The sequence below is a fragment of the Catharus ustulatus genome, chromosome 30 (assembly GCF_009819885.2).
Source record: "Catharus ustulatus isolate bCatUst1 chromosome 30, bCatUst1.pri.v2, whole genome shotgun sequence".
Taxonomy (NCBI): Eukaryota; Metazoa; Chordata; class Aves; order Passeriformes; family Turdidae; genus Catharus; species Catharus ustulatus.
Window position 1 is genome coordinate 735,849 of NC_046250.1, and position 24,633 is coordinate 760,481.

Sequence of the window (24,633 nt, forward strand, 5' to 3'; positions counted from 1 at the left end):
GCAGGGGCAGCTCCACGTGCACTGGGAGCAGTGAGTGCTGTGTGAGAGACCTCAGTGGTGCTGCTGGGGGCACGACCCCCATCCTCCCCATCTCAATCCCTCACCTCCATCCTCCAGTGCAGCAGAGACCCCCCACCTTCAGCATTCTGCCAGACACACCCCCCAGACACTGTGCCAGAGGGGTTGAAACATTTATTAATTACCAAGTACCCTCAGCCCGCGTATCCCTGCTCCTCCTCCTCGCTGCTGTCCTGGACGAGGTCGGGGTCCAGGGGGCTGCAGGCGAGGCACATGAACCCCATCTCCTTCCAGCACCACTCGCAGTAAAAGGCAGTGCAGTCGGGGTTGGGGCAGGGCTGGTGCTGGGGAGTCTCGCGTGACCCGCACAAGGTGCATCTCCGGCGCAAGCAGCGGCGCAGCCAGGGCCAGCGCTGGCGGCACCGCTGCAGCAGCAATGTCCCCTGCGGCCAGAAAGGCTTCAGGGTCAAGAGACAGTGGCCACCCCACCCAGGACCCCGTGTCCCTGTCCCCACTCACCAGCCCGGGTGGCTGCCGTGCTTGTCGGGCTACGCGCCCGCGCTGCAGGAACAAGAAATTCTTCCGCTGCCGCAGCAATTTGTTATACAGGAACAGCACTCGAGTCTTCTCCCTCTGTGCCAGCAAAGACTGTCAGGGGTGGGTGGTTGGGGACCCAACCCACTCAAAACCGACCCCAGAACCCAACCCCAGGCTGTGCCCAGCCCTCGGACTGCTCACCTTGGGGAAGTAGAAGGAGGCGATGGCGCGGCGCAGGCGGAACGGGTAGACCTGGACCAAGCAGAGCACGGCCAGCGCGCCCAGGGGCAGGCAGGTGTTCAGGTACTGCTGCCTCGTCATCCCGGTGGGCTGTGGCAGGCAGACTGGGGACACAGCGCCGGTGTGAGCCCCCCGCAGCAGACCCTGGGCAGGTGTGGGGCTGGGGAGCTCCCGTCCCTGGCAGGGCCTTACCGAGGTTGGAGGTCTCCAATTCGGTGTTGACAGAGGTGTTGAGGGCCCCGATGGTGGATCGCAGCAGCTCTGCCATCAGGGATGTGCCCATCACAGTCACAGACAAGTGGTGGCTGGCTGTGGGATGGGAGGATGGATAGGGAGGCTGAGGAGGAGGTGGGAGAGATGAGGGGGTCCCTGCATTGCTGAGGGGCATGGCAGGACCATGGGGACCCTCCAGGGCCATGAGCTCACTTTGGTAGGAATACTCGATAAAGGAATGATGCTGAATGATGCTGAGAGTGCTGAAGATGAAGTGGTCCAGGCCACAGATGAAGAGAAGGAAGAGCAGCAGTGGGATGCACCTGAGCAGCTCCATCACCTGCAGGGAGTAGGGGAGCTGTCACAGCCTGCTGTCCCCAGCTCTGGCCCCCCTGATTACCCCCAGCCCCTCACCATGTGCTGCAGCTCAGGCCGCTGCACAGCTGGGTTGCACGGGAAGATGAAAGACGAGGTCTCCTCCCGGAGCAGGGGCAGCAACGTCTGCTTGTTCTGGGTGAGGGGCAGAGGGTGTCTCAGTGCAGACTCTGGGACACCCCACCGGGGGTGACAGGCCTGCCCTGCACCCCTTTCCCCCTGCCCAACCTGCTCTTTACGCCGGGCATCGATTTGGCGGAAATAGGTGGTGATGTAGCAGTTGTCAAAGCCGATGCTGTGACAGTATTGATAAGTGTAGTGGAAAGCCCTGGTGAGAGAGGACAGGTCTGGGGTAAGGAGGCACTGGGTAAGCATCCCTTGTCTTCATGTCCCTCCCTAGACCTGCTGCCAAAGAAAACCCCCACTCCTCTGTGCCCTGCAGCTGGCACAAGGGTGTCACCCCCACCCTCTGACCATCCCAAGGCTCACGAGAAGAAGACGAAGAGGAAGGTGAAGGACAGCAACAGGCGGAAGAAGGAGACAGCCAGGCCCAGGCGGGCGCCTTCCCTCCGCAGATGTGAGGTCACCTCCTCCCGCAGCTGCTGCGCTATCTCCGTGCCCACCAGCGTCTCATGGTGCTCCTCCTGTGGCAGAGGGACCATGGGGCAGGGCAGGGCAGGACCTGGCCCCCACTCTGGCCATGGGCACAGGGGACAGGGACACCCACAGGGTGCCCAAGCACTCACGTGGTAGGCAATGTCAGCGGTGAATTCTTGGCTGAGGCTGTTGACGGAGCTGTTCACGCGGTCATACATGTACCCGAAGTTCCCATCCACAGGGATCCTCCTCTCACACCAGCGCCTCATGACTGCAGAGATGGAACAGGGACAGTGGCAGCTGTGGCTCCCATGCCAGGAGCTGCAGGAGCAGAACTGGATCTGCCCCTCCAAGGGAGCACAGGGTCAGGGTCACCTACATTTGACCGAATGGCAGAGGAACCCAAACTGCATGGGCAGGCAGACGATGTGGTTGACGAGGGGCACGGTCACTTTTTTCTTGCATTTGTCGTACATTCTCTGGAAATGTCTTAAGCAGCGCTGCAAGCCCCTCTCAATCACAGCTGGGGAACAGGAGCCCTCAGTTGCCTGTGCAGCCCCAGCCCCACTGACCAAGCCCCCAGCTGGGGTGCCCTTGGAGGACAGCCCCCCTCTCCATGTGCTGCCTCACTCACTTTTACAACGAAGTTTGGTCTTTGTCTCATAGATCTCCTGGGTGCTGGGGGCTGACTGGTTGCCTGTGTCTGGGCGTTGCCGCAGGTCATAGCCCTCCTCGTTGGCCACCTGCTCGTTCAAATCCACGAAGGCGCGCGAGACGTTCTGCATGTCCGAGTTGAGCGTCTCGGCGCTCCTCTGCCAGGGCACACGCACACACACAGGCAGAGGTTTGGTCCTGTTCTCCCAGCCACCCAGCACCCACTCCCCAGCCCCAGACTCCTCCTCACCACCAGCTGTTCCATGACTTGGTGCAGCGGGGCTGTAGATGCCTGCCAGAGAAGTCTTGTGTGGTTGACCTGTAGCTCCACCACACAATCCATCGAGCGCTTTGTCTCCATCAGGTTGTACCAGAGGTTGGCCCCGGGCCCTAGTGGCAGCAGGGGTGGCTCAGAGCCTGCCAGCTCTGATGCCACTGGGGGACGCAGGGATATGGGGGGACCCTACCGCTGTAGATTGCAGCCAAGACAAAGGAGACAACGTAGAGCCGACCCTCCTTTCCCAGGAACTTGGGGACCACGAGCAGGTTGGCGCAGCGGAAGTAGGGGGACGTGGCCCAGCCCAAGGCAGTCACCCCTGTGCACAGCAGAGCAGAGAGCTGACCCCATAGTCCCACAGAGAACCCCCTGGGGCTCCTGACAGTCCCCATCATCTCAGTCCCCTCCCTGCCCCATCCTCACCTGTCAGCCCCCAGGTAAGCTTCAACCTCTGTGCCTCTGACACGTCCAGAGGCATGATGAGGAGGTGGCAGAGCCCTGCAACACCCAACAATGTGTCTTGAGCTTCCAGTGCCATGAGCCCCATGCTGTGCCTGGCACCAGGACACACTCACCGAGGCCAAGGAGCATCCCAAAGCCAGCACCCAGGCAGGCCTTCCTCCAGCGATACTCGTCCGGCCGGCTCCAGAGGAACCGGCTGCACAGGCGAGGCAGCACCGAGACGACCACTCGCTTCAGGACTGGGTGGGGAGGGAGGTGTCAGCCCTGCCCACTCCCACTGCCCAGGGGCAGCCGTGGCTGGGAGAGGAGTGGGAGCGGAGCTCACTTGTATTGGGGGGTTTCTGAGGACGGTGGAATTCTGCTCCAGAACTGGTGCCAGTGGGATGCTCCGATGAGGAGGGGAGATTATTGGGTGTCTGCGAGACCACCACTTCCTGCAGTTCTCCGTCCCTTCTCTCAGCTTGCTCCTCATGGTCAAAGTCGTGTCTGGCAGTGGGGAGACAAGTGTTGGGGACCAGCACTGGAAGGGAAGGAAGATACTGCCATGCCCACCACCAGCCCTCACCTGGAGAGTAACCCCTCACTCTCCTCCTCCAGCTGGTCTTGCAGACGGGTGGCCGTTCTGAAGGGGAGTCTCCTGTTCTTTATCATGTCCTTGATGCGCTGCAGCAGCTGCCGCCCTCGATCCTGGCCCCGCAGCGCCCGCACAGCACCCACCCACAGCTCCGGTGTCTCCTCGTCACTGGAGTCCCTGCAGTGGCAGAGGGCAGGGTGAGCTGCAGCCCCCCACCACCATCTGCAGCCCCCCAGGTTCGGGTGGGCTCCCAGCACCCCTCTGCTCACATCTCCTCATCCCCAGAGTCCGGGAAGCTCAGGGGGGCCATGCAGACGGAGCAGGTGTTGTTCAGGGTTCTGTAGCACTCACTGCAATACAACCCTGCGGAAAACGGGGCTGTCAGGGAGGACATGGAATGTTCTACAGACGGGGTCCCCAAGCTGTGGGGGCTCCTACCTTTGCAGCCAGATGTGATGCAGGCACTGAAATCCGGCTGCTCTGCCATCCCACAGATCAGGCAGTGTCTGCGCTGGATACCCAAGCGGCGAGCGAGGCGGACAAGGCGAGGGAACCTGCAAACATGGAGCAAATGATCCATGGGTCAATGCCATCCCAGAGATCTCTGCCACAGACTCCCAGGGATGATACTGCCCTTTTCCATCCTCTGGAAGAGCTTACCTGGAGATGAGGATAAGGAAGAGCCTGCTTTTCCCAGTATCGGCCAAGCGCTGTGTGCCAACTTGGCGCAGGGCAAACATCATCCATTCCCGCCGTGCCCGGATGATGTTGTGGAGGAAGACCAGGCGCTCCTGCCATGGAGGTGATGGGGTGAGGGCAGCTGGTGGCTGAGGGAGTGTAGAGGGACACACACACACACAGAGGGGGCTTCTCACCTGCTCACGGGATGGGAAGTAGGCAGCACACACTGTCCGGCGCAGGCGTGCCATGTAGGAACCGAAGATGCAGATGAAGAGCCAGACACCGTACAGGATTCCTGGTGGGAAAAAAACGAGTTATGTAGGGGGGCACCCCCCTACACCCTCTCCACCCACCTGGGTCATTGAGGGTACAGCACCCCTGGTCTGCACACCTATGGTCATGTAGGTGTTGTGGTCAGGCTCCACGGGCTCGATGAGACAGACCTGGGACAGCACCGAGACCTTGCCCTCCTGCAGCGCGTTGAAGGCAGAGACCAGATCCTGGTAGATCTCACTGGTGTAGCCCGTCCCATTGACACTGATGGTCATTGTCGATGGCGCTGTGGACGAGCAGCTCAGACCTGGGGCCGTTGCACAGCCCTGACCCTCAGTCAGCAGAGCACCCGAGGGTGCTGCTCACCCCTGGCGATGATCTCCGCACTCAGCTGGTGCCGGAACAGGTCAAGTAGCCAGAAGATGCTGTAGTCAGCCAGCATGATGCTGAGCCCCAGCAGCACATGGCGCAGGAACCCAAACAGCTGCAGCCCGTACTGGCGCCGCTCCCTCTTTGACAGCCACAGCGCACCTGAACGACCAGGGGAGCACCATGAGGCCGTGTCTGGGGGCTCAGGTCAGGTCTGGGGGATGCCCTCAGGGATGGGGCTGACCTGGGGGGATGTAGCGGCCCCTCTCCAGCGCTGACAGAGGCAGCACGGTGGGTTTGCCCTGCTCTGCGCACCGCAGGTCCAGCTCCACGAAGCGCCGCGTGATGTAAACGTTGTCAAAGGTGTCGTCCCGCAGGTAGCGGCGCCGGTACCGAATCGCCCTGGAGGCACAGTGGGGAATCTGAGCACCTGCACACCAGGTCCCCGTCCCCATGGGTCACCAGAGCACTACTCACTGGTACCACAAGTAGAGGATGGCCAAGACAGAGATGTAGGAGAAGAACTCCAGGGCGCGGTGGTAGGGCTCCATGTGCTGCTGCACAGCCTCCATTATGTCAGCAGACACCTCCCCCAGGCTCTTGCTGGCGTTGAGGTTGAAGCTGAAGTGGTGCGAGACCGAGATGTTGAACTCAAATTCAGCACGGACACGGTTCAGGGCATCTGTGAGGGCTGCAGAGGTGACAAGAGGTGCTGTGCATTGCAGCCAGAACCAGAAGAGGGGTGCAGAGAAGGATCCGCGACCCCCCCACGGCACTGGGATACTCACGGGCTGCGACATTAATCCGGATGAAGGTCTGGATGTACCGAGGGATGGTGCAGAACATGATAGCAACTGCAGAGAGGGAGACCTCTGCTAGGGCTGGGCCCCCATGATGGGGACAGATCTGCCCCATCACTCCATTAACCCCCCAAGGCAGAGGGACACGGACTCACGAGCAGTGAGCATGTAGCAGAGGGCCTTGAAGCTGAGGATGACATAGCAGAAGTGGAAGAAGAGGGGGAAGGCACTCTCACATCTGTCCTTGGCCTTGTCCATGTAGCGAAAGCAGCTGCTCTGGGGTGTCCCCAGCTCGCGGTTACACATATTGCCAGCCCTCGCCAGCCACAGCCAAACGTTGCGCAGGGCCCGGGCTGTGGGCAGGGAACGGGCATTGGAGATGGGGATGGGCTGGAAGGAGGGTGAAGGGTGCTGGGGATGGGGACACCCTCAGAGACCCCGCTCACCAACGTGTCTAGTGGAGTCTATGATGGAGCGGACGAACTTACGGACCCGGTCACCCACCACCTTGGCGTTCTGGCCAATCTCCTTGATTTTCTTCTGCACGTCTGCAGAGAGAGGGGACACCTGAGCATACTCCAAAGAGTGAGGGTAGCCTGAGGCTGTCTGGGCTCCCCCAGGAAGGGCCCCTCCAGTCCCTCCACCTTCCCCCAGCCCCCTGCTCACTCAGCAGCGGCTCCTTGGCACGTTGCAGCCGCTCGGCCGTCTGGTTTTGGGCCAGTTCAGCCCCACATGACAGTGCCTTGGCGACCTGGGAGACGTTGTGCAGGAGATTGGCGCCTGGGCCTTGCACGGTCAGGCACAGCGCCAGTATCATGATCATCATCTTCCCCTCCTCTGCAAAGACAGGACAGTCCTGAGGCTCAGCCAGGAGCCAGCACCCCCTGGCACCCCCAGCTCCCAGCACAGGAGCCGTGGCTGCTCACTGGTGAAGAAGTGCGGCAGTGCCAGCAGCACAGTCATCCGTGTCTTCATGGAGAAGGCCATGCCCAGGCCCAGCCCCGCGCCCAGGATGACAGTAATGCTCAGGCAGTACCAGACATCGTGGCCCTGCACCAGCAGCACCAGAGCCCCATAAATGCTGGCCAGAGTCAGGCCCAGGGTGAGGCCGCCGAGGCTGCGAGCGAACTCCTGGGCCTTGCTCTGGCCCTCTGGCCGGCGCTTGGCCCCAGGCCGCCAGGCCTGGTTCTGGAGCCGGCCCCGCAGGGCTCTGCCCAGCCTCGAGAGCAACCTCATGCTGGGGTTCCTGCTGCTCCCTCTGGCTTTCTCTCCGTGGGATAACAGCAGACAGAGTGAGCAGTTTCCAACGTGCTGCGTGCGGGGGTCTCGCCGTTGTCAGTTCCTGAGTGACAGTTTCTGTTGCCTTCAGAACACTTCAGCGGTTTCAGTTGCACTCTGTCGCAGTGGGTGCTGCTCACCCTGACGTTCGTCTTCCAAACAAAGAAATTCTGTGTAATTACATGTCAGTAATTGCAGCTTTGATAAGCCTCAGCACCTGGAGAGAGAAGAAACTTGAGCCAGTACATCAGTGGAGACCAGAACACTGAACACACAGACCAGGGCCACACAACCACGAGATGGAGAGGAACAAACAAGGCCAGGCATCAGCTGAAAGGGCAAAGTTGGATAATTGCAGCAAGGGACGTTCACGACCACCGAGTCAAGAAACCCACTGACCCAAAGGGAGAAAACTGAGCATGCAGCCTAATTAGCAGGAGAAGCAAGAGAATAATTTAACCAATAGAAAATACTAATTAATACTAATTAATGAGGAACCATGTAACTTGCAGACCATGAATGTTTAATACTTGTTTGCTAAAGTGTAGAAATAATGAACAGTTTGCTCATTGGGGGTTGCACTGGGGATTAACCCCTGGCACAGAACTGAAAATAAATCAAATCCCTCAGCTCTGAATGGGATTGGCCTCTTGCACACCAGGGGAAGGAACCCATTTCAGGACATTCTGGTGACCCAGATGGGATGGCCATAAAGCCTTGCTTGGACATTCCTGCACCCAGGAATGGAGAATGGGATGGAGCAGGACTCCTGTGGTGTCCCAGGCTGCGAGTGGTGCTGGAGGAGGGTGGGAGTTTGTGTCTTGCTGGTGGTCCCACAGATCCAAGCCTCCTCCAGGACAGCAGCAAGGAGGAGGCCCCAGCAATGAACACTGCAACCCCCATGCATGGCTTGAAGTGGGGTCTGTGGGGTACATCTGCCAGGGGCTTGAAAGGAGGTGTTGAGTGTGTCAGGGGTCTCTCTGAGCTCAGACAGAGATCAGGATGCAGAAATTGAATTAAAACCTTTAGCTAAAATAAAGTATATTAAGCCACTCATACATGAAATAGAGGTGTAAGCTTAAGTTTTAAGTAAGTTTAGGGAAGTAAGAATATGTTTTAAGTGCCTTAAGGAGCAAAAGCCTTAGAATCTAGTGTGAAAAACAGGTTTCAAAAACAAGCTTCAGTGAGAGCTCAAAAACATAGTTCTAGACATAATAGAGTAAAAATATTGCTTAGATTCTTCAGATAGAACAGATATATTATATACACAAGTTATATGTAAACGTTTGCATTATAAAACTTTAATTCTATTAGGTTTAGAAGAAATGTTTCAGGTTCGTATTTTTAGCTCATTGAGTAATTTGTAAATAAAAATCTGTATATTGGAGTAAGAGCTCTCTCATTCTCTTTTCCTCCACCATCATCATCATCACTACCACCACATGAAAGAAGAAAAGGAGGAACAAGAAGAAAAGAACAGAAGAAGAAAAGGGAGCACCTGCCTTTGCTCAGGACTCTGTACCAGGCTGCAGCTTCTACCTCTGCTCAGGGCCCTGAGCCACAGGGCTGCTGCTCCTGCCTCTGCCCAGGATTTTATACAAGGGAGCTGCTTCTCTTCAGGACTCTACACCAGAAAGTTTTTAGCACAGACTTTAACACTTTGGACTGTCTGTCTTTTGAGAATGACATGCCTTTACAATTTACAGCAACCAACAACTGCTCTGCTCTTTTGAAGACCTAAACCTGTGACAATCTCAACAAGTGTAGGGGGCATGGAAGTGGGGAGGTCTTCTATGTGTGAATAGGTGAAGGTGGGGCTCTGTGGTGTGTGGGTAATGAGGGTAGGGGTCTCTGTCTGGGATGATGAAGATGGGCGTCTCCACTGCATGAAGAGATAAAGGCAGGGGTGTCTGGAGTACGGGCTGGGGACAGTGGGGTGTCTCTGCTGTGATGTGGGGGTCTCTGCTGTCCTGGGGGTCTCTGCTGCCCTGGAGACAGGGGGTCTGCCATCCGCGGTGGTGAAGGTGAGGGTCTTCAGTGTACAGGATGATGAAGGAAGGGTCTCCAGAGCATGAGATGATGAAGGTGGGCGCCTCTGCTCTCCTGGGACGTGAAGGTGGGGGTCTCCACTCTACAGGGTGATAAGGGCAGGGATCCCGGGATGGGCAGGGGTCCCACCCGCAGCAGCACCATCCCTGGAACTCTCAGCGGCTGCACCCTGGCCAACACCAGCCCCTCTCGTCTCACAAGGAGCCGCCCCTGCCCCGCCCCGGGCTGGGCGGTGCCGGAGGAGCGGAACGGGGCCACGGGGCGGCAGGGAAGTTCCGCCCCCGGGCCGGGCCGGGCGAGGTCGGTGCCGGTGCCGGTGCCGGTGCTGGGCCATGCACAACGAGAGCCAGCGGGGGCGATGGGGCCGCGGCTGCTGCTCGCCGCGGGGCTGCTGCTCGCCACTAGCACCGGGAGCGCTGCAGGTGAGCGGGGAACGGGGTCCCGAGTGGGGGGGGGTCGGTGGGGACCGCGGCTCGCCCCGGGTCCGGGCATCGCGGGGATACCCACGGGGAGGACCGGGACGGGATCGGGAGTGGTAGCCCCTCTGGAAGCTCGCTGCCTCCTCCCCAGGATGTCCGGTGTGTCCTCGCGGTACGCTCGGTGCGCCTCCCGGGATGCGCCGGGATCCCTCGTGGTTCGCTCGGTGCTCCCCCGGATCCCGGTTCTGTCCAGCCGCCGGGACCCGGCGCTCCCCGGGCTGGTGGGCCGTGGGGAGCGGGGTTTGCGTACCCCCCTCCGGCATCCCCCGGGCCCTGGGCGGGCAGGGATTCCCCAAAATCTGAGCGAGCCGAGCCGCGCTTCCAGCCCTGCCCAGTCTCTGTGCTGGTTGTACTGGGCAGCCGGCCGAGGTGATGCAAGGTTTGGCCGAGGAGTCCATCCCGCCCTCTTGCACCCCCCGAACAGGGGGTTCCCCACAGGCTCTACTGGGAGCCGTGCCCTTGGCTGCTGTGAGGTGAATGTGGGGGTCCCTGTTAGTGCTTCCCACCTGCCCTGGTGGGCTGCAGTGGGTGACGGCGGGGGGCTGCATTGTGATGGGTGACCAGACTTCCATGGGTGACCAGGAGGGTCCAGGGTGCAGGCAGGGGGGGGAGTCCAGGATGTGATAGGTGAGCGTGGGGGTCTGGGATGTGATGGGTGACCGTGGGGGTCTGGGATGTGATGGGTGACCGTGGGGGTCTGGGATGTGATGGGTGACCGTGAGGATCTCGATGTGGTGGCTGACTGTGGGGATCTGGGCTGTGGTGAGTAACACAGTGGTGACACGGCGGCCCCGGGCCCTGTGCAGGTGACAGCTCACAGCAGCACAGTGAAGAATTAGGACACTCCTGGTCTGTGACCCCGTGGGTCCTGAGAGATAACCGGACACTAAGCTTGGCAGAAGCGACCCAGGTGAGCCCCCCACCCACATCCCTGGGGTCCCCCACACTTGTGACAGTGTCGTGGGTGCTGCTACCTCCCCCTGCCCTCTTTTCAGTGCAGGACATGTGGTGTGCTGGCACCGCATCCCCGGGAGTCCCAGCACCCAGAACCCCTGGCATCCCAAAAGCAGTGGAGAGGGGGGGTCCTCAGCAAATCCCCCTTCCCCTCCTGATGCTGGGAGGGACCTTTTGGGTCGGGGCTGGGGCGGAAGGGCCCAGCCCACCCCCAAGGCCGTTGGGAGTCTCTCCAATGTTTCCGCAGCGCTGCACCGGGCAGGAAGAGCCGGGGGAACGGGGTGGGGGCCCCGCTCGGTCCAACCCCCCTTTCCCTGACACAATGAGCCCGGGAGGGAGGGACGCTTCCTGCGGAGTGGGCAAGGCATCCCTTCCGACCTCTCCCTCCGGGCACGCGCCAGGGCCAGGCGGGTCCCGCTGTTTCTGAGGGTGTGTGTGGGGATGGGGCAGCTCGGGTCAGGGGGTACCCCCTTAACTGCGGCCTGTGGCAGGGGGGGTTCCCCGCCCGTCTGGCAGTGCTGCTGGAGCTGGAGGGGATGCGGCTGCTGCTGGAACTGGAACAAAACTGGTGAGTCTGTGCTTCTGGGGGCAACAGCAGAGTGTGGGATGGAGCTCCTGGACTCATGCAGGGTTGGGGTCCTCCTGGGACCCTGGGGCTCTGCCTCTGTCCATGGTGCACTTAGAGTGGGGGTCCTTATTCTCTGTCTCCATCCATGGCACAGAGATGGGGTGAGGGCCCTAGGGTGCACCCATAGCAGGATGGGAGGTGGTGGGGTCCTCCCTTCCTGTGGGAATGTGCTCAGGGCAGGGTGAGCTGGGGGTCCCTGCTGTGGGACCCCCAGCAGGGTGGTTGTGACCCCCAGCAGTTGTGGGCTGACACAAGTCTCTGGCAGGGAGCTGGTGCAGGGCACTGGGGTGCTGCTCTATTACCTGCCTGATGGCACACGGGTGATCCAGGAGCCCAGCGAGCAGGTATGGCCTCAGGCATGGCTGTCACCTGTGGTGTCCCCGAGCTATCCCTGTTCCCCAGGGGGACCCCAGCCTGGGGCTGGATCCTGAGACCTGTTCTCTACTGCAGGAGCACTGCTGCTATCAGGGGACAGTGCAGGGCTTCCCTGGCTCCTGGGCCAACCTCTGTGCCTGCACTGGACTCAGGTGAGCCTCGAAGCCTGGTGGTGTGTGAGCCCACTCCCACTGGGCTGATGACAGGATGGGCTCCATATCCCAGCTCCCCTGTCCTTCCCCAGTGGCTGCCTCTGGCTGTCAGACACCCGGAGCTATACACTGGAACCGGACACCAGCAACCCCCCAGGGCCACACGAGGCATCTCACCTTCGGGTCCGGCTGGAGCCACGGAGCTGCAGACAGGGCCCCCACCCTGGGGCAGAGGCAACAGAGCCCCTGTGGTCACAGAGGGTAGGTCACCCAGGGGTCTTACCCCACAGAGTGTCCCTGTATCAGCACTCTGACCCCTCTCTGTCCCCAGAGCAAGCGGGAAGTGGCAGAGCAGCGCTTTGTGGAGCTGGTGATGGTGGTGGACCACACTGCGGTGAGTGCTGGGCAGTGTCCCCAGAACAGGGGCTGCCGTTCCCACAGCCACCCCTCTGAGCCCTCTCTGTATCCCCAGTTCCAGAATTACCCCAACCTACAGCGTGTTCGTACCCGGGCCCTGGAAATAGCCAACCATGTGGATGTGGTGAGTCACCACTGAGTCTGTCCCTCCCAGCCCAGTGCCTGGCTGTGCCCTTGCTGCTGCAGTGCTGGGGGGGCTCTGACACCTCTGTGCCCCCCCAGTTCTTCCGCCCACTGGGAGTGCGGGTGGCCCTGCTGGCAGTGGAGGTCTGGAGCGAGGGCAACAAGATCGCGGTGGGCAGCAGTGCCCGGGCTGTGCTGGAGCGGTTCCTGCGCTGGCGTCAGGAGGAACTGCTGCCCCAGCTGCCCCACGACAATGCCCAGCTCCTGACGTGAGTGGGGGACAGAGTGGGGACAGGGGGATGAGGCCACAGCAGCCCCTCAACCCCCTGTGCTCTCTCCCCAGGGGTGCCCACTTCGATGATGTCTCAGTGGGCATGGCGACTCAAGCCTCCATGTGTTCCCCCACACGCTCCGGGGGGGTCAGCATGGTCGGTATCTCTGTCCCCCCACCCCATCCTCCCACCACCTGCCCTCCCTGACCCTCCTGTCCCACAGGACCACTCTGTCAGTGTCCTCGTCATCGCCTCCACCATGGCCCATCAGCTGGGGCACAACTTGGGCATGCGCCACGACAGCACCGGGCGTCTCTGTGACTGTGGTGACCTCCAGCACGATCGCAGCTGCATCATGGCACCACCTACAGGGTGAGGGCAGCAGGAAAGCCTTCGGGGGAGCTAGGGCCAAGCCCCCTCCCCACCTCACAGACCTCTTCCTGGCTCTGCAGGTTGACACCTGGCTTGAGCTTCAGCAACTGCAGCCAGCAGGACCTGGAGCACAGCCTGCAGCAGGGCCAGGGCTGGTGTCTCTCCAACGTCCCCGAGCCCCAGCTCCTGACGACCCCCACCTGCGGGAACTACTTGGTAGAGCAGGGCGAGGAATGTGACTGCGGCCTCAGTGTGGTACGGGGGGTTCTTGGCAAGCCTAAAGCCCTGAAGCCACCCCCTGTCTCCATGGCTCTGCCCAGGCGTGTCTGGGGCTGGCAGGGTGGTTTCCAGCGCCCAGTGCTGGGTGCTGGTGGCACCCACTGACTGCAGCCCCCCTACCACAGGAGTGCACCGATCCTTGCTGCAACAGCAGCTCCTGCCAGCTGATGCCAGGGGCCATGTGTGCCTCCAAGGACGCCTGCTGCCAGGACTGCCAGGTGTGTGGGGATGGGCACACCAACCACTCCCTATGGTGGGAAAGTCCCCCACTCACCCCGTTTATCTGACCATGTCCCCCCACAGCTGCGCCGTGCTGGACACGTGTGTCGGGAGCTGCTGGGCGAGTGTGACTTGCCCGAGTTCTGTGACGGGGTCTCACGGCACTGCCCCCCTGACACGTTCCTCCAGGATGGGCAGCCCTGTGCCAGCGGGCAGGCACGCTGCTACAGCGGGGCCTGTGCCACCTACAAGGAGCAGTGCCAGCAGCTGCTGGGGCCAGGTAGAGCAGGGCCAGGGTGGGGTGCTGGGGGCTAGGCAGGGATGCTGAGGGTCTCTGCCCCCACTGCAGGTGCCAGTCCTGTCTCCAGCTCCTGCATGGCTGCCCTGAACACAAGAGGGGATGAACGTGGGCACTGTGGGCAGCTCCCCAATGGCTCCTATGTCACCTGCACCCAGCAGTGAGTGAGGTCCCCATCGTTCTCCATGTCCCCCTTGCTGTGCCTCCTGCCCTGACCCCTCTTCCCTATAGGGACATCAGCTGTGGGATGCTGCAGTGCCAGAGCAGCAGCTCCCATGGGAACAGACCGGAAGGGTCGTGCCAGGGGATGCCCCTGCCTGGGGACAAGGATGTGACCGATGTGGCCATGGTGCTGCCTGGCACCACCTGTGGCCCCGGGAAGGTGAGCAGTGAGGTAACAGGGAGGGGACCAGGAGGGATCTCCCAGTGCTGACACCCCATCCCCCACAGATGTGCCTCCAGCGCCGGTGCCAGGATGTCTCCGTGCTGGGTGACCAGCAGTGCCAGAGCAAATGCCATGGGCACGGGGTGAGTGCAGGGCTGGGGAGCGGGTGCTGGCAGTGGGGACCTGCCCCTCAGGGGCTGAGCTCAGCCAGTGTCGCCCACTCAGGTGTGCAACAACCACGGGCACTGCCACTGTGAGCGGGGCTGGGCCCCCCCAACCTGTGACAGCCCCGGAGTGGGCGGCAGCCAGGACAGCGGCCCTGCCGGCCTTGAGCGAGGTGAGGGATGAGGCAAGCGCAGAGAATGGGGCTTTGTGCGGGTGTCGGGGGGGTGATGGGCACAGAGGAGGCTGACGTGCTGCTCTCCCACAGGGGGAAGCGCCCTGCCCACGGCCCTGCTGCTGAGCGCGCTGCTGGGGCTGGCGCTGGCACTGGGGCTGTGGCGTGCCCGCCGTGCTGGCCTGCACAAGCGCCTCTGCCAGCTTGGCAAGGGCACCTCCTGCCAGTACAGGTACTGGGGACGGGGGGCATGTGGGGGGGGCACATTGGGGGGAGGTGGAGGGTACGGGGGTGTTGGCACGCTCGCCTCTGCATGCGCGTGCCGAGGCACGCAGATGGCACACAGGTGCCACACTAAACTCTGCATGCATGTGATGCACAGGTGACATGCTCACCTTTACATGTGTGTTGTGACACGCGGGTGGCACACACACCTCTGCATGTGTTTGCTGTGGCACAGCAATGGCCTGCTCAACCGTGCTCACGTGTACTGTGACACACAGGTGGCACGCTCAGTTCTGCATGCGTGTGCCATGGCAGGCACCAGAGCCACCTGCATGCGAGCACACGTGTGTGTAGCCGTGAGGTGCATGCCTGTGCACAGACATGCACACGTGTTCCCCGTGGTGGCTGCCCGAGCGCTGTGTCCCCGCAGAGTGACCATCCGTGCGTGTGTCCCCAGCGCAGGTCACAGCCCCATCATGCACCGTGGCCCCACATCCCCTCCTCTCACCACTGCCCCCAGCCCCAGGCTGAGCCCCCCACTCTTCTCCCCACAGTGCTGAGACCCGGGTGCAGTTCCTGGGTCCCGGAGCCGCAGACGGCTGGAGCGGGTAACGTCACCGCCGGCGCCTGGGCGTGGGGCTGTCCCCGAGCCATCCTGCTTCGCAAGGCCTCCGGTGCTGCGCTCTTCCCCTGGCAGTGCCCGTGGGGTGTGGGGCAGCCCCGGGGTGCGGGGTGTCGCATCTTCCAGCGCCGAGGGGTTCGTTTCTCTTGGGCTTCTGCTGGTGTTGGTGTCGCTCGGTCGCCATGCGGGGTCCCCCGAGTGCCTGGAGCGAGCAGGGTCTCATCCTGCGTCTTCCCTGCAGGATCTCACAGCCAGAGCCCCAGTCAGGCAGCAACCAACGTCCCCCTGCACGTCCCCGGCCCCCGCAGTGGCGTCAGGCCACGGAACTGCAGGTCATGCATGGCAGCAAGGTGAGGATGGGGGTGATGGAGGCAGTGGGTGCCGAGTTCACTCTGGTCCTGGGGTGCCAGCTCAGCATCTCATGTGTGGGATCCCACTCCCTGGCACCCGGAGCAGCCTGGCACGGCCACTTGGCATGACTGCTGCTCGCTGGGAGTGGTGCCCGTCCCAGCCAGGGCTGTGCACTGAGGGGGGGGTTTCTCTCTCTGCCTGGTGGGAGGGGGGTCTCCGCATGCTGCATGGCTTGTCCCCCCTCTCCCTCTCTCCGCAGCCGGCTGCCCTCGGCTCAGCCCGGCCTGATCCGCCCTCCCGGCCTCTCCCGCCGGACCCTGTGCCCAAGGTAAAGCCCAGGCGGGGCCGGGGGTCCCTCCGCCCGCCCAGGACCCGCTGCATGTCTGGCTGCGCACCAGCTCTCGGGGACTTCTGTGCCACGGCTGTCCCCAGAACCCCTCCTGCCCAGCGGGAGGCTGGTTCCCGTGCTCGCCCCCTTGTCCCCCTGCTGTCTCACTGTCCCTCTCTCCCTGCCCAGGCCCCCCCCTCGGACAGGCCGCCCCCCCCCACACGCCCGCTGCCTGCGGACCCTGTGCTGCTGAGCGCTCAGGTAACGGCAGCAGCACCTGCGTGTGGGGCAGGAGGCCAATTCCACCCCCTGAGCCCGCCGGGGGTCAGCCCATCACCGAGCCCTGACACCCCCATCCCCTTGCAGCCTCCAGGTCCAACCAAGCCCCCCCCACCACAGCGGCCGCTGCCCTCGGACCCCCCGGGCCCTTCACTGCTCCGCAGCGAGAGCCCCCCTGGGCACCCCTATGTCACCGTGGTTCCTGCCAGGTGAGCACGGGGGACAGCGCAGGGCTGGGAGGTCCGAGCGGGGTTTGTAGGGGCTGTGGGGTGCCAGGATGGGGAGCGTGTGTGGAGGAGAGAGGAGAAACGAGGGGCCAGAGTCGGGCGGGAGAGGAGAAAGGTGGGGTCAGCGTGGGGATCCAGAGCCAGGGGCGGGGGTGGCTGCAGGGGGAAGTTATGCGGACCCCACCCTCACCCCATCGCCCTCCCTTCTCTTCCCAGGCCCGCCCCGGCCCCGCCACAGGCCTGAGCCGCGGGCAGGGAATGCGCAGCGCTGGATCCGCGGGGAAGGCCGGGCCCCGCCGCCCGCTTTTTCTCCCGCCACGTCAATAAAGGGGCTGTGAGCCGCCTCTGTGCTGCCTCCGCCGCACCGGGACCGGGGCACCGAGAGCGTCACCGGGGGGAGCGGGATGGAACTACAACTCCCGGCAGGCCCCGCGCCGGAAGGGGCTCCCGAGCGCCACCGCCCCCTGGCGGGGACTGCGCGCAGCTGCAGCGGGGGCGGTGTCCCGGGGGCCACGTGGGCACGGGGCGGGGTGGGGGGACACGGGGCGACACGCGTGTGGGCACGTGTGGGTGCGAGAGCTGCTGTGTGCGAGAGCTGTCTATGGGCTTGTGCACACGTGTGTGCGAGAGCTGCTCTGAGTGCGGGAGCTGCCCTATGGGTTTGTGCACACGTGTGTGCGAGAGCTGCCCTGAGTGCGAGAGCTGCCCTATGGGTTTGTGCACACGTGTGTGCGAGAGCTGCCCTGAGTGCGAGAGCTGCCCTATGGGTTTGTGCACGCGTGTGTACGAGAGCTGCCCTCTGGGTTTGTGCACGCGTGTGCGAGAGCCGCTCTGTGAGTTTGTGCACACACGTGTGCGAGAGCTGCTCTGTGGGCACACGCGTGTGCAAGAGCTGCCCCATGGGTTTGTGCACACACGTGTGCGAGAGTTGCCCTGTGGGTTTCTGCACATGTGTGTACGAGAGCTTTCCTGGTGGGCAGGGACACGCATGGGCAGGAGCTGCCACACACGGACACACGTGTGTGCAAGAGCTGTTCATGGGCAGTAACGTGCAGGGGTTCCTCTGTGTTCAGGCACACATGTGGACAGGGGCTTCCACAAGCATGGGCACAAAGGTGCAAGAGCTGCTCGGTCTGTGTGGGCACGTGTGTCTGTTTTTCTGTGTGTGTCTGTGTGTGTAAGAGCTGCCTGGTGGACAGAGATGTGTAAGTGTGCGAAAGCCATCCTGCTTTCATGGACACACGAGTGAAGATGGGCTGCCACAAACAGAGCTCTGTGCAGGAGCTGCCCTGTGGGCTCAGGCACACTCATGGGCAGAAGCTGTCACAAACATGGGTGCACACATATGCAGGAATTGCCTTCCAGGCAGGAATGTACATTGGCAGGAGCTGCCACACACATGGACACATGTGTGTGTGTGTAAGAGCTGCTCTGTGAGTTTGGACACACACGTGCAGGAGCTGTCCTGTGTGCATGGCCATGTGCTCGGGCAGGAGCTGCCACACGTTTGTGCAGGAGCTGTTTTCTGGGCAGTAACACATGTGTGCAAGCACCTGCTAGAACACAGGTACATGTGTGTGCCCTGTGTGCTCATCACATGCACGTGCAGGAGCTGCTCTTGAGGCCAGGGACCCACACCTGAACAGGAGCAGCCTCACACATGGGCACAGATGTGCAAGAGCTGCTCTGTGTGGGCACAGATGCGGGCAGGAACACATGTGAGCATGGGCCATCACACACTGGGGCACACAAGTGTGCAGGAGCTGCCTGGTGGGCAGGGGTGTGAATGTGTGCAGAGGCTGCTCTGAACACAGAAACACGTGTGTGCGCTGGGGCTCCTCTGTGTGCAGGGACATGTGTGAAAAGGGGCTGCCATGCACGTGGCCACATGTGTGTGCAAGAGCTGCCCTATAGGCTTGGACACGGATGTCACACATGAGCACACGTGCTGCTCTGAAGACACAGACACATACATGTGTGAGAGCTGCCTGGTGGGCAGGGGCTGCAGGCAGCAGCTGCCACCAACACGGGCACATGTGTGTGCAAGAACTGTCCTGTGTGCATGGGCACACATGTGCAAGAGCTGCTTGTGGGCACAGACTCACATGGACCCAGGCACACGCGTGTGTGAGAGTTGCCCTGTGTGCATGGACCGATCTCCCCATCCCCGAGCCCCACAGGGCCCAGCTGGTGCCGGTACCAGTACCGGTGGTCGCTGATGCCCAACAACGCGGGGAGGTGGGTGCTGGTGCCGGTACTGGGGCGGTGCCAGGTTGGGGTGGGGTTTAGCAGGGAGCCGGATTGGGCCGGAGCTGCCAGTCCCAGGGGCGGTGCCGGTGGATGCCAAAGGTGTTGGTCGGTGCTGGTGCCAGGGATGCTGTTGCCAGGGATGGTGATCTCAGATGCCCAGGCAGTGTTGGTCCCGGTAGATATTCACAGCACCGGGTCGGTGTCGGACTGGGAGAGACACCGAGGAGTTGCCAGGGATATCAGTCCCGGTGGCGGTGGATGTTGGCGGTACCAGGAGGTGCCGGACTGGGGCGTGGCTGCTGGTTCCGGTCCTGGTGCCGCTGGATGCCGGCGGTACCGGCCGGTGGGGAGTTACCGGTCTCGGTCCCGGTGCCGATCTCGATGCCGGTGCCGGTGGGTACCGGTGCCGCCCGCCAAGGGTTAATGGCAGTCGGTGAAGTTGCCGGGCGGCGGCGCGGCGGGATTGGCCCGAAGTTGTCGGGGCGGGCCGGGCCGTGCCGAGCCCCGCCGGGCCGCCCCGCCCGCGGCCCCCCGCCGCCCCCCGCCGCCGGCGGAGCCATGCGCCCCGCGCCGCTGCTCGGGCTCCTGCTCTGGGCGCCGCTGCTCTGGGCGCCGCCGGTGCGCGGCTTCCGCCACGGCGTCCACTGGAACGGCAGCAACCCCAGGTACCGCCGCCGCCCCGGCCGGCCCCGCCGCCTTTGTACGCTCGGGGCCGCCGAGCCCCGGGCCCCACCGAGCCCCGGGCCCCACGGAGCCCCGGGCCCCACCGAGCCCCGGGCCCGCGCCGCCGCGATGGGACGGGACGGACGGGATGGGATGGGACGGGACGGGAGGGGCGGCGGGCGGTGGGCTCCGGGGGGGGCGGGGCTGCCGGCCACCGGGCCACCGGGCGCCCATGGGCGAGACTGAGACGGGGAGCACCTCCCCGTGGAACCGAGCCCCCGGGCATCCCCGACAGCACCGAGCCCCCAGGTAACGCTGAGCAGGCGAGCATCCCCCGGTGTGCCGAGCCCCCGGGCATCCCCACCGGCACCGAGCCCCGGGTGGTACCTCCCGATGGTACCGAGCCACCGGGCAGCCCTGGGCGTTGTCGGGCGGGTGAGAACCCCTGGGGGTGCTGAGCTCTGAGCAGCACCGAGCCACCGGGCACCCTGGTGGTCCCGAGCTGCGGGCAGTACAGAGCCGATGAGTGCCCCAGCTGGTACCGAGCCCCAGGTACCTGTGGGGGGCACTGAGCTGCTGAGCACCCCCAGTGACACATCCCTGGGCATCCCTGGGTGCCACCAGGACAGAGAGCACACCTGGATGGTGCTTAGCACCAGGCACTGCTGGTGGCACTGAGCCCCGAGTGTCCTCCAGCTCGTGAGTCTCTCAGTGACACCAAGCTCTGGGTGTTCCCTCACCAGTGGGCAGCCCTGGTTGCCCTCAAGGCAGTGGGCACTCCTGGTGGCACCAAGCCGCTGGTGGCACCAAGCTGGTGGGCAGGGCAGTCCTGGTGCTGCCAGTTTCCCGGTGGTACCCACCTGTGCTGAGCCTGAATGCCCTTGGTGGCACTGAACTCTGGGCATCCTCTGGTGGCATCAGGCTGGTGGGTGGCACTCTCGGGGCTGTGGGTTTGCATGGCAGGTGTCCCCTCTGGTAGGGGCCACTCCAGCACATACCTGGCATTGGTGCTGCCTGTGAGCTTTGCCATTACCAGCAGGCCAGGGTCTGGCTCCATCCCTCTTCCCAACCTCCTCCATTTTAGGTATTTCCCAGCTTGGGGCTTCTCAGGGAGCAGGGGGCAGGGTCAGGATCCTGGGGCCTCCCGATGGAGGTCCTGTGCTCTGGGCCCACTGGACTGGGGCACATGATGGGCCGGGCTGGGGGTACAGATGCTGCCTTGCTACCATCCTGTGGATGGGAGAGGTGGGACCCCCCACCCATGGATGCCCCAGGAAGAGGGACTCTGTGTGCCCCGTGCCCCCAGCCCTTGGTCCTGCCCAGGCCCGTCCATGGCAGCGTCGCCCGTGGGATGCTCTGAGTCACCAGGAGTCTGTGCTCCATCCTGCCCTCGGGGAGCCCCCAGCCTGAGTGGGGTGTCGGGGGTTCAACAGCCCGCTTGCCAGTGCTGCCATCCCGGTGATGAATGTTCTGGTCTCTGCCGGGACTCTGCACCGTCTGTGAACGCTGGCTGCGCCAGGGCCAGCATGGGGCTGAGGTCTGCCTGCCATCCCATTTTCCATCGCCTGTCCCAAACGCTCAGGACCAAGCGTGTGCACATGCATGTGCATGTTCATGTGTGTGCACATGTGTGCGCTCGTGTGTGTGCCTGCACAGCTGCTCCACCCTGGCCTGGCCGCACTTGCTGTCGGCACAACCGTGAGCTCACTGCATCCCCAGCGCTGTGCCTGTACCTGGGCTGGGCCCCATCCCCTGCCCGCTCCGCCACCGCAGCCCGCCCCGTGCCCCCTGCCCCGGCTGCCGCCCCCTGCCAGCACCGGGACGGGATGGAAGCGTCCCGCCGCACGGCCCCCCCACCGGCGTGTCATGTCCGATCAGCGGCGAGGCGGGTGCCTGGGGCGAGGGGCTTTGTGCCTGGGCAGCGTGGCTGTACAACCCCCCCCGGCCGCGGTGGCCGAGCCCATTCAGCTCCAGCGGCTTGCGGCTAATCTGAGCTGATGCCTGGCTGCGTGGCTCGGGCGGTGTCCGGTCGGTGGTTTTGGGAAAAGCCCCAGCTCCCTGCTCCGCTGGGGCAGCAGGCAGCAGGGCACCGCTCCCAGCGGACCCCCGGCTTCCCGGCTCGTCCTGCCCGGCAGGTTCCTGCGGGACGACTACTCCATCCAGGTGGCCATCAATGACTACCTGGACATCTACTGCCCGCACTACGAGGGGGCGGTGCCCGCCGGCCGGGCAGAGACCTTCACGCTCTTCATGGTGGACCGGGAGGGCTATCGCGGCTGCTACGAGACCCCGGGCGCCTTCAAGCGCTGGGAGTGCAACCGGCCCCGGGCGCCCTTCGGGCCCGTCCGCTTCTCCGAGAAAATCCAGCGTTTCACCCCCTTCTCACTCGGCTTCGAGTTCCAGCCGGGGGAGACCTACTACTACATCTGTGAGTCCCCTCGGGGTGCCGCGGGGGCTGCACTGGGGTCACGGCACGTTGGGGCGCTGGGTGCAGTCCCTGGGGTCAGAACCATCAGGGATCAGAACAGATGTCAGGGGTCTTGAGTGCAGCTCCCCAGGGCTGGGTGTCAACAGAGTCCCCGTGGAACGGAGTTTAGGGCGTGTGGGGAGGGTCAGGGTATACTCAGGATGTCACTGGGGTTAAGGGTAACACAGGGGTTCTGGATGATGCCAGGGCTGAGGTGCAGGGGGCTCTGGATGTCCCAAGGGGCACAGGGGATAGGGATGCAGAGGGTGTCTGGATGCCCTGAGGTGGCAGATTCATGGGGGTGTGGAGTGCAGAGGGGTTCTGGATGCCCCAGGAGGGCAGCACAAGTGGGTCGGGGCTAAAGGGGTTTCTGGATGTCCGTGGAGGTGGACACAAGGGTTTCAGGGTACATGGGTGGGTCTGGATGCCCTGCAGTGGGGAAGGTGGGGTGCAGGGGGTGTCTGGATGCCCCGCGATGGGGGAGGTGGGGTGCAGGGGGTGTGAGGGCTCGGGGTGCCCCGGTTCGGGGTGCAGAGTGGGCTGCGGGCGCTCCGGGGTGGGGGCTCCGTGCTCGCGTTCCGCCGGGAGGGGGCGCCCCCGGCCCGCGCTCAGCCGCCGTCGGGGGGTCCCGGGGGGGCCGCGCCGGACGGTCCCCGCTGACCCCTCCTGCCCAGCCGTGCCCAGCCCCGAGAGCGCCGGGCGATGCCTGAAGCTGCGCGTCACCGTCTGCTGCCGAGGCACCAGTGAGTCCGGCTGGGGGAGGGGGGATGTACCCCAAAATTCGGGGGCTCCACCGCTCCCGGGGCATACCAGTCCCCACTGGGGGGTACCGGAGCCTCGGGGGCGACTCCACATAATTCAGGGGAACCGATCCCTGACAACGGTGGGTTTCTTTTCAGCGCCACAGCCGGTGACAGAGGTACCCAATTCGCAGCCCCGAGGGCGCGGGGGCCCCGAGGGTGAGTACGGGGGAAGGGCTGGGAGGCCGGGGACCGGCTCGCCCTGACCGCTGCTTCTGCCCTGGCAGATGTGGTGCCTGCCCGGGGCACCGCGGTCCCATCGCAGTCCTGCAACCCATGCCTGGCACTCGTGCTCCTGGCCCTGCTCTGGATCTGACCCCGGCGCTGCCCGTGGCGGGGGGATGGGCTCCTCTGCCCCGACGCCGCTTCCAGACTCTTCCTCACAGCCAACCCCCCAAGCCCGTGGGGCAGCCCCAGGCCATGACCCGCCTGTTGGACCTCCGCAAAGCCGAGCTGGGGCCGGGAGCTCCGGGCTGGAAGGTGAGGGGCAGCGGGGTCTCCGGGGAAGCGGGTGAACACCTCCTTGCTGCCCTGAAGCATCCCTGGACGGGGCTCTCTCCCTCCCAGGGCCACCGCTTGCCACCGGCATCAGCGCACATCGGGATCGCCACGAGTCAGCATCGCCGCGCGCTGGGATTGCCACGCCCTGGCACTGTCCCACCGGCCGCCTGCCCTGGTGCTGGGGTCCCCTCAGCGAATGCCTGCTCTGCCCCACGGCTATCACCTCATCTCGTGCCTTTCCCCATGGACCCCCGGCCCTGGGGCCCAGGGACCCCCAACCCCGGAGCGGGGCAGCAGCTCCGATGGCGGCATCCGCCGCTGCCGTGTCCTCCTCCAGCGAGGACGCACTGATCTGTCTTCTGGGAAGACGCCTTCCTCCGTGCCCTCGGTTTGGTTTTAACCCCTAGTAGTGACTGAGCAATACAATATTTGCAAGATCGCTGTGCCCCGGGTGTGCGGCCCCCCCGTCCCCCTGCCCGTGCCCCCCATCCCCGCACCGGTGCCGGGGCTGCTCTTCCGTGGGAGTCCCCTTGTTCCCTGCACAGCCTTTATGGCCAAGGGCTTAATTGCAGCAGTTTGATATTGAGTCGTCAGCTCCTGTCAGCAGAGAGCTTTAATTACAGACGAGCTGACAGTAATTAACACCTGGTGGTGGGATGAGCACTGGGACAGAGGGTGAGGGGGCAGTGGGTTTGGGGGTCACTCACCCAAAGCCCCCAGCCAGGCACCCTGGTCCCTCTTGCCACCTTTGGGTGTGGTTGGGGTGCCCACGGAGCTGCCACTCTCTCTGTCCATCTCTCCATCTGCTATGCACCCCATAAGATGCACCCTGAAGTGGGGGGCCATGGGGGGGCTGCAGGGTTTCCCCCTTCCCGAGTGGGGCGCCCAGGCTGCTGTGGGAGCCGATCCCATGGCACAAACGGGTCCGTGTCGGAGTCGTGGCTCTGGCGCAGCCACATGCCCCAGGCTTCCCAACTGGCAGGAGAGTTCCCTGACGCTGTTGGTCCCCCATCCCATGAGTGCAGCCCCCCATTTGTCCTCCTGGGGGGCTCAACTTCCCCCAGGGCTGCCCGCAGCGGGGGCCCCCAGCCCCTCGCCGCGCAGGCGTTGCCGGCCGCCTGCCGCAGTGGTGCCGGGCACGTCAGACAGGTTTTATGGCTTCTGGGAGAAAGAAGCTGCTTGGCAAGAGGCTGAGCGAAAGCATCGACCGTGCCGCTCCCCTCCCCCCGCTCT

The 24,633-nt window shown here is 63.6% G+C and overlaps 3 protein-coding genes across 4 annotated transcripts; 2 read left to right on the forward strand and 1 right to left on the reverse strand.

Annotated features, from left to right (window-relative positions):
• Positions 1-212: 212 nt before the first annotated feature.
• DCST2 (DC-STAMP domain containing 2) lies at positions 213-7,306 on the reverse strand. The gene is made up of 30 exons (XM_033082573.1): positions 6,997-7,306; positions 6,737-6,907; positions 6,517-6,618; positions 6,226-6,423; positions 6,059-6,124; positions 5,748-5,961; positions 5,515-5,672; positions 5,268-5,432; positions 5,020-5,187; positions 4,823-4,923; positions 4,608-4,738; positions 4,386-4,501; positions 4,217-4,310; positions 3,939-4,124; positions 3,699-3,859; positions 3,487-3,612; positions 3,335-3,409; positions 3,102-3,230; positions 2,885-3,024; positions 2,615-2,792; positions 2,360-2,503; positions 2,130-2,251; positions 1,873-2,027; positions 1,612-1,711; positions 1,423-1,518; positions 1,222-1,348; positions 988-1,104; positions 757-899; positions 538-651; positions 213-461 (listed from the first exon to the last, which is right to left on the reverse strand). Exons 1-30 carry the CDS (start codon positions 7,304-7,306, stop codon positions 213-215), a joined length of 4,356 nt encoding a protein of 1,451 aa, XP_032938464.1.
• Positions 7,307-9,671: 2,365 nt separating this feature from the next.
• ADAM15 (ADAM metallopeptidase domain 15) lies at positions 9,672-17,063 on the forward strand. Of its 2 annotated transcripts, none has more exons than XM_033083023.1 (23): positions 9,672-9,819; positions 10,683-10,786; positions 11,322-11,398; positions 11,724-11,802; positions 11,909-11,985; positions 12,078-12,246; positions 12,317-12,379; positions 12,458-12,526; positions 12,625-12,794; positions 12,869-12,953; positions 13,021-13,169; positions 13,250-13,424; positions 13,574-13,666; positions 13,752-13,947; positions 14,017-14,125; positions 14,197-14,347; positions 14,416-14,493; positions 14,576-14,687; positions 14,781-14,919; positions 15,467-15,520; positions 15,776-15,884; positions 16,403-16,701; positions 16,936-17,063. In XM_033083023.1, exons 1-23 carry the CDS (start codon positions 9,756-9,758, stop codon positions 16,961-16,963), a joined length of 2,649 nt encoding a protein of 882 aa, XP_032938914.1. In that variant the 5' UTR covers positions 9,672-9,755; the 3' UTR covers positions 16,964-17,063. The 2 variants fall into 2 exon arrangements, with proteins under 2 accessions (XP_032938914.1, XP_032938913.1); XM_033083022.1 differs by lacking the exon at positions 15,467-15,520 and adding an exon at positions 16,145-16,213.
• Positions 17,064-19,527: 2,464 nt separating this feature from the next.
• EFNA4 (ephrin A4) lies at positions 19,528-23,837 on the forward strand. Its single transcript, XM_033082575.1, has 6 exons — positions 19,528-19,634; positions 21,768-22,060; positions 22,774-22,842; positions 22,999-23,058; positions 23,127-23,379; positions 23,467-23,837. Exons 1-5 carry the CDS (start codon positions 19,528-19,530, stop codon positions 23,213-23,215), a joined length of 618 nt encoding a protein of 205 aa, XP_032938466.1. The 3' UTR covers positions 23,216-23,379; positions 23,467-23,837.
• The last annotated feature ends 796 nt before the right edge of the window (positions 23,838-24,633 follow it).